We start from the raw sequence: 11,100 nt of genomic DNA, 5'->3' as shown, positions 1-11,100 counted from the left end.
ATTTTCAGTACTTCTGCCCCCCAAAAGCTCTAAAACACAAAAACAAAACATAGAAAACATAGTGGTTAATAGACGGAAATCTAGCCTCTGGATTAGTTTGGCTTGGCCTTTCTGTGACTTTTAAAAAATTTGAATTAGTTGCCATCTAAAAATTGGGAGATGGCATGTAAAACTCCAAATTCCAGCTTGTCTTGAAAAATTGGAAGGTCTGGGCTCAGGGGACCCAGTTTTTCCAGGCTTTCATGATTGGCTGGAGCATGGTAGCTGCTGCCCGCTTTAGACAGGACCCGAGCTATCTAGCTGGCCGCGGTTGCCTCCACTCCTAGGAGGAATACCTGTTCTTGAAAGCAAGTGGTAATTTTATTGTTGGCTGGGCAGCAGGGAGTGGGGAGGACTGTGGCTCACTAGAGAGGCGCCTATGAGACCTCCCTGGCCCTCTTCCGAACCTTGTGGGTGTCTGACTGTCCAGCCTCGCTGCGTCTCTGACTGTTGCTCAGACACACAGGCCCGTGGCCTTGACTGTCTGTTTTTTCCTAGCCTCTGGAGAACCACACTCGAGACTCCTCCGAGGTGAGTCAGCTGAGCATTGATGCGGACAAACTTCTCAAAGAATCACCTTTCACCCCGCCACCTCCCAGCCAGCCTCAGGATGGTGCGAATGGGCCCAGCGAGCCCCCTGGGCACGGGGCCCTCCCGGCCACCAGCCCCCTGGATGTGGCCCCTGGAAACGAGAACGGCCAGGCGGTGCCTGTGCCCCTCCGGAAGTTCCGACCGGTGTCCATGGGTGCCAGAATTCAGGTGTCCGAGGAGAAGCAAGCCGCTGACCAGGGTGGAGACCTCAGTCCAGTGGCCAGCAGGTCCCAGAAAGCAAGCCAGAGCCGTCCCAACAGCAGCGCCCTGGAGACCTTGCGCAGCGAGCTGACCAATGGCAGTCTGGAGCTCCCCACCCCGGGGGCACAGAGCCTTTCCAAGAGGGACTCGGATTGTGGCAGCGTCTCCACCTCTGGGAGCACGGACTTCGGCACCTCCCTGTCAGCAGACATGTCCGTGAACAAGGAGTCGGGCTCTCTGTCCATCAAGGTAACCTCACCTCTTGTGCTGCGGGCTCGGGGCAGGCATTCTGCAGAAGTTGCTGCTGCTCAATGTTGGGTTGTGAGAGCATCCGGTGGCTGCCTTGCATTTTAAGTGGTTCATGAGATTTCTGTTTCTTAGGAGCCCTTTGTTTGAATCGCTGTTTAATCCCCTAGATATCTTGAGTTCAGTCTGGGGTTAAGTCATGTCAGGCTGTAGGTTTGGGTTTTAATTTCAGTTTGGGGTTCTATTTAAATTGGGTTTGGTTAAAGGCCTTGGTCAAACTAGGGAGAGAGAATTCTGGAAGTGAAAGCTCTCTGACTTGTGGACCGGCTGTGTGGTCCATTTGCTGATAGAGTCAGCGGAAGGGAGTGGGCTCATGGCTGTTCTGAGGGGGAGCGGCGTTATGAGCGACTCTAGCCACTGCACTTCAGAGCTCAACGCAAGGCCTGTGCTGCAAAATGCCTAAAAGGAGCCGTATCGCTGAGTACAGCCCGGCAAACAGAGCCTCAGGTGGCAGGTGGGGAGCTGGGCAGACCCCAGCCTCTGCGCTCTGGACCCCGCGTGTCAGTGTCCTGGCTGCTGGCTGTGTGGCCTCTTTCTCTCAGGGAGGCCTGGCCCTTCCCCGGCCTGCTCCCACAGATCATGAGATGTTCGCAAACTCACCTTTGGTCACCTGATTGGCCGCCCCAAGAACCTCACCCCCAACCAAGGCTGAATTTAGGAAACGTTTTGCAGCCTTTTTGTTTGAAAACCGCATAGCAGAGACTCAAAAATTTTGGCCCAAATGAAAGAAGGAAAAAGGAGAAGCAGCCAGCTGTTGCAGTTGCCTTTGGGAACAGAAAGAAAGCGCGTTTCTTTTTTCTTTTTGGGGGTGGGGTGGAGGGGGGGAGAGAAATCACACCAAAAAATTGAATAGATTAGATCATATTACATTTAAAGCTAGTACATTAAAGGCAAGCACAAAACTAAAAGCTAACTTTTTAAAGTGAGAATATCAGACAAATAGAACAGGACAAGCAGAAAGGGCAGCAGCTTTTAGGTGTAAGAAGCATCGGGGCCTTAGGACAGGGTTTCTGTCCCTTCTCTTCTTGGAAAGACACTAAGGGTTAGAAAAAAAAAGATATATATATTTTTTTTAAGTCTGGTCCACCTCGCCTCTCCTCGAGGGTGTTGAGAGGATCCCTTAACTGGAGGGCTGGCAGTGAGTCAGGGAACACAGCTGCTCTGATAAGAGCGCCTGGCTGTGTCAGCGCCCTTGGCTTCACGGGGAGTCTGTTACCCCCTTGCCGAGGCCCTGTGACCGGGACCCCAGGCCTTTCTCCCTTGCCATCTCTGGCTAGCCTCTTCCTGGTTGCTAGTCTGACTCATCCTGAATTGAGTCCTGGGGCACAGCAGGGACTGCCATAGGGAGATGCTGGAAAGGCCAGGCTGGGCTCCACCAGGAAGGGCCTCTGGAGCCAGGGGAGGAGTTGGAGAAGGAGATGCCGTGAGGACTCCAGTGCAGACCCACAGGCTCATCTAAGTCAGGATAGAGTATGTTCAAAGGGTGTTTAAATGCCTCCAGGAGTTCTGGCAGCACTGTGTAAGCGATCACAGGTGAGGGGCATGATTATGCATAGGAAAAGGTAAAGACAAAGATACGAGTAATCTCAGGGTGGCTCCAGAGGGCTGTGGCCTCCTGTGGAGTTCAGGTCAGGTTAGGCTTGGCTGCCAACATAGTTCTGAACTCTGGTTTTCCAGGCTCCTTGGATTTTGGCATTGAGGATAAGCGATTGTGGTCTGCAATAGCAACTGTCAGAAATAAATATCAAGTGTTGAGCCCTTGTCATGACCCAGGTGCTATTGCATTCCACCCGCCCCTGCTTCACTGCATCTTCAGAACAACCTGGGGGGCAAGCACTGCTTGTCTCCTCTGACAGGTTGAGGAAGCTGAGGCTTGGGCAGGACAAGGGGCTTGCCCAGGGTCACAGGGCCAGGAGGTGTAGAAGGAGAGTCGGAACCCAGTTCGCTTGGCTGCTGCGCCGTGTGTGTGAGAGAATGCTGGTGGTCAGCAGGCAGAGGCTGGGCAGTGTCCGAAGGGTGAGGTCAGGGAGAGGAAGAGGCCTAACCTCAGAGACTCAGGCCTCCAGGTTGAGAAGCTTGAGGCATGCGGGGAACCATGGACAGTCACCTCCTTCCTGGACTGGGCTGAGACTGGGCCACCCATGGATTCATGGCTGTAATGCTGAGCTTTGCCTAATGATATTCCCTGGCCAGGACTCAAGGCTGCACAATAAGACCCTGAAGAGGACACGCAAGTTTGTTGTGGACGGTGTGGAGGTGAGCATTACCACCTCCAAGATCATCAGCGAGGATGAGAAGAAGGACGAGGAGATGCGATTCCTCAGGTGAGGCTGGGAGGGGCTGCTGACGGCCGTAACAGGGTAGGGATGAGACGGGAGATTTGGGTCTTTCTGGTGCAAGAACTGAGACTTCCCTGGCAGTCCAGTGTTTCGGGCTCTGTGCTCCAACTGTATGGGCACAGATTCAATCCATGGTCAGGGACCTAAGATCTCACCTGCCACGCTGCCAAAAAAGAACTGTCTGTCTGTCTATAGCATTAAGTGTGGAATCAGGGACACTAAAAGAAGCTGGCTTTGTCTGAGACCCTGTATTCCCTAACTCACCTCCCTCCTCCATATACCCACCCACCTCTTCATCCACTTCCCTCCCCCTCCATTTACTTGTCCACTCATCAGCCCACCCCTCTACCCACTCATTCATTCATCCGTCCATCCACACACCCGTCCCTCCATCCTCTAACCCATCCTTCTAGTCACCCACCCACCCATCACCTACGCACCCACTCAGCTCCCTATCTACGCATTCCTCCAGCCTCCCCTCCAGCTAGCCAGCCATCCATTCACTGATATATCCACACCCCCTCACCAGGTTGGGGGACACATTGATGACCCAGATAATGGAGGTGTGGCTATTGTAGAACTTACACCTCATAGGCCCACAAATAGCACTCAAGATAATTCCCAACTGTAGTTCATGCTGTGGAGGGAATAATGGCTGATGGGGGAGTGGCCACTGGGCTAGGGGTGGGGGGCCTTGCCTGGCAGGAAATCCCCTGAGCAGAGCAGAGGGTTCAGAGGAGCCAGCCAGTGGCAGAGCTGGGAGACCATGGCAGGAACTCCAAAGCCAAGGCTTGTTCAGGGACCTGAGAGGGCGGAGCTGGAGTGTGGAGTTGGAGGGAGAGGATGCGGAGTCATCCCCAGGGCCCACAGGGTCCAGGTCATGTCAGTCCACGGGCAGGGGTGGAGAAACGTAGGTTTCATCCCCAGTGGAGGGACTGATGCTGAAGCTCCAATACTTTGGCTACCTGATGCGAAGAGCTGACTCATTGGAAAAGACCCTGATGCTGGGAAAGATTGAGGGCAGGAGGAGAAGGGGACGACAGGGGATGAGATGGTTGGATGGCATCACGGACTCAATGGACGAGTTTGAGCAAACTCTGGAAAACGGTTAAGGACAGGGAAGCCTGGTGTGCTGCAGTCCATGGGGTCGCAAAGAGTCAGACACGACTTAGCGATTCTACAACAAAAAAACAACTGGAATGAAGCATCTGGAGAGTGACCAGCTGTAATGTCCCTTTTTAAAAGCCGACTCTGCTGTCATCCAAGTCTGGGCTATAGAGGGGGCAGGACTGAAGCAGGGATGCAGGGACACCCTGGCCAGGACGGTGGCCAGACAGAGGGAAGGCGTGGCCGGACAGGTTGGGTTCAGCATGCATTCTGGAGGCAAAGCTGAAGACGGGAGGGGTTGGTGTGGGCAGGAGGGTGTGAGGTAGAGTTGTTTGCACGGAGTCATCTTTGCATTCTTAAGGCGTCCAGGCACCCTGACAGCCCTCCCCAGTCAGTTCAGTGGCTCAGTTGTGTCTGACTCTTTGTGACCCCATGAATCGCAGCATGCCAGGCTTCCCTGTCCATCACCAACTCCTGGAGTTCACCCAAACTCATGTGATGAGTGATGCCATCCAGCCATCTCATCCTCTGTCATCCCCTTCTCCTCCTGCCCCCAATCCCTCCCAGCATCAGGGTTTTTTCCAATGAGTCAACTCTTCGCATGAGGTGGCCAAAGTATTGGAGTTTCAGCCTCAGCATCAGTCCTTCCAATAAACACCCAGGACTGGTCTCCTTTAGGATGGACTGGTTGGATCTCCTTGCAGTTCAAGGGTCTCGGGAGACCCTATTTCGGCCGTTCTGTTGATGAGGAAACAGTGTTTCCTGGTGGGAACTTACTTGCCTCAGGTCACCCAGGTGAGAAGATCTATCTGTGTGAGAATTCTACCAGTTTCCACTGGACCCGGAAGCTTTCTGGGGGGCTCCCCGGGGGTGGAGGTGGGGGCTTAGCAGCTAGGGAGAGAGGCCTCAGAGCCACGAAGCTGCCGTGAGGCCAGGCCTTTGCTGGAACAACTCATGACTGGCTTGGAGGACACTTCTGAAACATCAAACACATTCTTATCTTAAAAAAGCACAGACATTCCAAAGCCCGACAGAAGGAGTTTTGGATGTCAGGGCACGTCTCCCCTCTCGAAGCCAGGGGGATGACAGGCAGACTTTGCATTGGTGACGTTACTTGTTCAGTTGTTCAGTCGCTCAGTCGTGTCCGAGTCTTTGCGATCCCATGGACTACAGCATGCCAGCCTTCCCTGTCTTTCACTGGCTCTCAGAGTTGGCTTAAATTCATGTCTATTGAGTCAGTAATACCATCTAATCATCTCATCCTCTTCCGCCCCCTCCTCCTGTTGCCTTCAGTCTTTCCCAGCATCAGAGTCTTTTCTAGTGAGTCAGCTGTTTGCGTCCGGTGGCCGCAGTTTCTGTGTACACGCGTATGGGTGTGCACACACACACACACACACACACACACACACACACACGTCCTCCGTGTGTGCTGGGGAGGCTCGGGTCAGGGGAGGGGTGGTCGTGGTTGCTCTCGGCTGAAGACACGGCCTTCTGTTCTCACGGTCACTCCTCGAGCTTCAGACTCAGGGGCTGGGTTTCCTTTCTGTCCTCTCCCCTCTGGGCAGTTTGGGTTCCTGGGGGTGAAATTCCAGCTCCACCACACTGCATCTGAAAGTGGCCCCGAGGCGGGACCCCCACCTGCCTCCTCAGCAGAGGAGCGGGTGCTGCCCAGGTTTGAAAGGTGAGATTTAGCTGAGGTGGAGAAGAGGTGCTCGCAAAGAACGAGCCTTCCCTTGTTTGCCTGCCGTGTCTGAAGGCCCTGTGAGTCCGGCCGGGCTGCGGGCTGTCAGACTCTGCCGCGTCCCTGGTTGAACCTGGGTCCTAGCGTTTCCGGAGGCTTGGGTCCCACGTAGGGTTTTGAACAGTATCACCGGATAGTCACTCATGCAGGTGGGGGCTGCTGGGTCAGACTTCTTTCTGGTTTCCCCTAAAGTTCCTGGAGCTGGTTCTTGACCTGTCTCTGCCTGCCTCTCCCTTGTGAGAACTCTGGTGGGTCAAGGAGGTGATGTCAGAAGCTGGCTGCTTACCTTACTCTGTCTGTTTTTTCAGTTGCAGTCTGAGCCTTAGCTCCTCTTGTGTCGGGATTTCCATGTCTCAGAAATCGCCTCCTGCCTCCTCTCTTCCCGAAATGCAGAGGCTCCCAGAGATGCTTCCTTACACACCTGTATAAAGCGTCTCTGGCTTTTCCCAGAGATTGGGCGGCCTTTGCTTCTTCTTCCTCGTTATCATTCGAGAAGTTGCCACTTGGGGAGTGGTTGCCATGTGTCAGACAGTATCACCTGATGCTACATGTATCACCTCATTTAACCTTAAAGAACCTGTGAGGAAGAGATTATCTCCCCATTTTACAGATGCAGGGAAAGAACATGCAAAGACTGAGTGACTGCCTGAGGGCACCTGGCTGGAAAACGAGCTGAGCTAAGATTCAGACAAGGCCTCTCTGACCTCTGAGAGCAGGAGGCCTCCCCTCCAGCAGCTGCTGTGGGCAGTTCCTGGGGAGCTCTGCCTGCTCAGAGCTGTGAGGTGGGCCCGCAGTGGGGGTGACCATGATGCGCCCACAGATGCTGGACCAGAGCAGAGCACAGGCTGCCAAGGGATCCCCATTCCCTGCCAGGAGGCCCACGCTCTTTCTGCCATCATTTTAATTTCTTTTCTGATTATATAAAGGATACATACCAATTTTTAATGGACTTGCCCAGAAAGAAACACGGTAGTTGGGCTTTATCCTACCAGGGGGCTTCCCAGGTGACTCAGTAGTAAAGAATCTGCCTGCCAGTGAAGGAAACGCAGGAGACTCAGGTTCGATCCCTGGGTCAGGAAGATCCCCTGGAGGAGGAAATGGCAACGCACTCCAGTTTTCTTGCTGGGAAAATCCCACGGAGAGAGGAGCCTGGTGGGCTCTAGTCCGTGGGATTGCAAAAAGTCAGACACGACTGAGCATGCGTGCATGCCACAAGTATATTTTTGGGTGTACACTCATACACACGTTGACAATAAATGTGTTACAAAGTTAAGGTACACTGTGTGGTTTGGGTCAAATTTTTATTGTATTTACCTTTTGAGTAGGTAATATAATGCCACGGTTCAAGACTCGAAACGGAAAAGAGGGTGAAAGTACAATGCCTCCCTTACTCACTCTCTGCTGGCCGCCGGCTCCCTTCCTTGTGTTAATATTTCACAGTGCAGTCCTTCCAGAAACAGTGTTTAAACAGGAAAGTAAACTTGCACAGGCCCATGTGCACACAAATATATGGTCCTTTTTGTTTTTCAAGCAGGTGGTCAGTAGCATAATAGACCCACTCTTTAATAGCTTGCTTTTTTCACTTAGAGATCAGTCCCTATCTGTTTATAAAGAACTGCTGCGTTTTTCATAGATTTTTTCCCCCCATGTAATTTGATACCTTCTAGAAATTCATTTTTAATGATTGAATAAAATTATATCAGATAGACATTTTATTTAATTACATCTATATTGACAGACACATAAGTTGCTTCCAACTTTGTACTATTATAAATAGCGTTGTCATGAACAGTGGGGGTGGTGGTTTAGTCACTGTTGTGTCCGACTCTTGTGACCCCATGGACTGTAGCCTGCCAGGCTCCTCTGTCCATGGGGTTTTCCTGGCAAGGATATTGGAGTGGGTGAATATCCTTATTCAGTTTTGCTGTGTATCTTTGAATCTCTCTTTAGAATCAGTATCCAGAAATGGACATATCTATGAATCTCTCTTTAGAATCAGTATCCAGAAGTAGACCTATGTCAAAAGACATACCTTACTGACAAATTGCCCTCCAGAAATGTGTCAATTTATACATATCAGCAATGTAGGAAGAAATCAATTTCCCTTATATTCTTACCTATTTCATGAAAATGTATTTGTTTTTCATTTGAATTTCATACCCATATAGATGATTTAAAATGTTCTTTTTGTCTTTTGCTTCATGTCTGTTCATGCTCTGTGCTGCTTTTTAAAATTAGGATATTCCTGTTTTTCATATTGATTTGTAAGCACTCTTTATATACCAAGATTGTTAATGTTTTGCCTGTCAATCAATATCAAATAAAGTGTGAGTTGTAAGTTCTTGTCTCGCCTCTGTCCTGGACCATGTGATGCCTCACTATGCCCCTGCCTTCCGCGTCCTTAGCTATGACATATGTGACCACTGAGGACACTTTCTGACTGGAATGTCCACATCTTTCTACCCTTCAGGCGCCAGGAACTCCGAGAGCTTCGGCTGCTCCAGAAAGAAGAACATCGGAATCAAACCCAACTGAGCAGCAAGCATGAGCTGCAGCTGGAACAAATGCATAAGCGTTTTGAACAAGAAATCAACGTGAGTGTGAGGAAAGATGGGCCCCCAGAGGGCTTCTTGCCTCCTTATTTTATTTAAGCAGAAGTTGCTGAGTGAGGATGATTGGGCATGGAGAATGATTCACAGCAGTTTCCCAGTTCCTCTGGTTTCCTGATGCCATTAGGTATTGACTTGTAAGCGCCGTGTCACCTGCGGGTCACAGTGCTGCTCTCAGCCACATGGGAGGGCCTCTAGAGTGGACATAGCCTTTATTGAGCCCCACGCAACAATGCTGGTCTTTCTTTTGCACCTGAGGAAACAGAGAGGTTAGGTGACTTGTCTCAGGTCACACAGCGAGGTAGTAGAGCTGGGATTCAAGCCCAGGTGTGAGCACAGCCTCTGGGCTTTCCCCACCTCCCTCCCAGGTGACTTTTCTAACTTTCCCTTTCTGCTCTTTCTAGGCCAAGAAGAAGTTCTTTGACATAGAGCTGGAGAACCTGGAGCGTCAGCAAAAGCAACAAGTAGAGAAGATGGAGCAAGACCACGCGGTGCGCCGCCGGGAGGAGGCCAAGCGGATTCGCCTGGAGCAGGAGCGGGACTATGCCAAGTTCCAGGAGCAGCTCAAGCTGATGAAGAAGGAGGTGAACACGTGCTGGGCGGAAGCAGGGCGTCCTGGGAGGATGAGGGCCCTCTCAGTTGCAAATGACCAAAACTCCAGCTCAGCCTTGCCTCAGCCATAGAGGGAATTTGGAGGAGCTTATGTACCTGAAAAGTGCATGTCCAGGGATGTCTGGATCTGCATCCCCTAGCTGTGCCATCAGGAGCCCCTTCTCCGTCTTTTGGGCTCTGCCTTCCTCTGCGTGGACTTGGCTCCAGGCAGGCCCTTGTCTTGTGGCCTCAGGCAACTTCCTCTATATCCCCCCAGCTTAGCAGCCTGAGCTGGAAGAAAGCAGAGAGGAGGGAAGGGATGGCGGCTTAGGGAAACCTGAGATGCTGTCACCAGGAGGAGAGCTGAGTCCTGGGTGGGTGCACACACATCCTCCATGCCTGACTCCCCCTTCTCCTAGAAGAGTAGCTCCCTTGCTTGGACACACGTGCCTCTTCTCCCTCTTTCCCCAGCTGGAAAGGGAAGTGGCAAAGAGGTAACGGTCCTGAGACAAGGGAAGGGAGGCCTGCCCCAGGGCAGGGCATCTGAGTCCTAGGGAGCAGCCCACGCCTCCCCCATGGAGCCAGACACTTGGAGGCTGGGCCAGACTTTCTTTCCTGAGCCCTCAGAAGAAAGGATGGGAGCGAGGAGGGTAGAACCTAGGGCAGGGCATACCAATCCAGGCTGCTCTCGATCTCCAGGTGGGAATGGGAGGAGCAGCTTCTAGGGGCGGCCCATGGTGCTTTTCGGGGCCTGCAGAGCCCAGGGCCCAGACTTTACTGTGTCGGACATGACATGTGCTGAATCCAGTGGCTGCCTGTGGGAATCGGGGCCACTGGCTGTGATGAGACAACTTGCCTAGGGCACAAAACTTAAGGATGTACAGTAAAACTCCTATATCAAGATAAATAATATTCTGATGCAATGTTTTAAAATAGAAATTAGTGTAAAATATTAATCACAGGTTACTCCCTGGGAGTCCAGCGGTGAGATTCTGCACTTTTACTGCTGAGGGCCCAGGTTCAATCCCTGGTTGGAGAACTAAGATCCCACAAGCCACATGGTGGGTCAAAAATAAAAAAAATTCACGATGAACAGATTATCAGCTATTTAAAATAAAGGCAGGATCTGATAGAGCCAGGATTAGTGTGAGGCAATGAGGCTGAGCCCTGCAAGTATAGGACTTGATCCTGTCTGTTTTTGCTATTTTGTTCATGGTTTCTTTGGCATGAATTTTGAGTTTCTAAAATTGTATATATGCTCCTTTGTGTCTGAGGTGAGTGCCTCCACTTTTTGAGTTGTTTAGTCACTAAGTCATGTCCGACTCTTTGCAACTCCACGGACTGTAGCACACCAGTCTTCTCTGTCCTCCATGATCTCGCGGAGTTTGTTCAGATTCACGTCCATTGAGTAGGTGATGCCATCCAACCATCTCATCCTTTATTGTCCCCTTCTCCTGCCTTCAATCTTTCCCCAGCATCAGGGTCTTTTCCAGTGAGTCGGTTCTTTACATCAGTTGGCCGAAGTATTGGAGCTTCAGCTTCAGCATCCGTCCTTCCAGTGAACATTCGAGACTGA

The 11,100-nt window shown here is 51.6% G+C and overlaps 1 protein-coding gene across 1 annotated transcript in view; it reads left to right on the top strand.

The window, feature by feature from the left end:
• The window catches only part of STK10 (serine/threonine kinase 10), a 124,948-nt gene that overhangs the window by 86,440 nt on the left and 27,408 nt on the right, over positions 1–11,100 (top strand). Inside the window, exons 9-12 of the mRNA XM_061393205.1 lie at positions 538–1,080; positions 3,331–3,461; positions 8,795–8,918; positions 9,338–9,517. Of these exons, the coding sequence (XP_061249189.1) occupies positions 538–1,080; positions 3,331–3,461; positions 8,795–8,918; positions 9,338–9,517 (978 nt within the window). The remainder of the gene's footprint in view (positions 1–537; positions 1,081–3,330; positions 3,462–8,794; positions 8,919–9,337; positions 9,518–11,100) is intronic.

The sequence above is a fragment of the Bos javanicus genome, chromosome 20 (genome assembly GCF_032452875.1).
Source record: "Bos javanicus breed banteng chromosome 20, ARS-OSU_banteng_1.0, whole genome shotgun sequence".
NCBI classification, from domain to species: domain Eukaryota; kingdom Metazoa; phylum Chordata; class Mammalia; order Artiodactyla; family Bovidae; genus Bos; species Bos javanicus.
The sequence above is the reverse complement of the archived record's forward strand: the minus strand, read 5'-3'. Positions and strand labels throughout refer to the sequence as shown.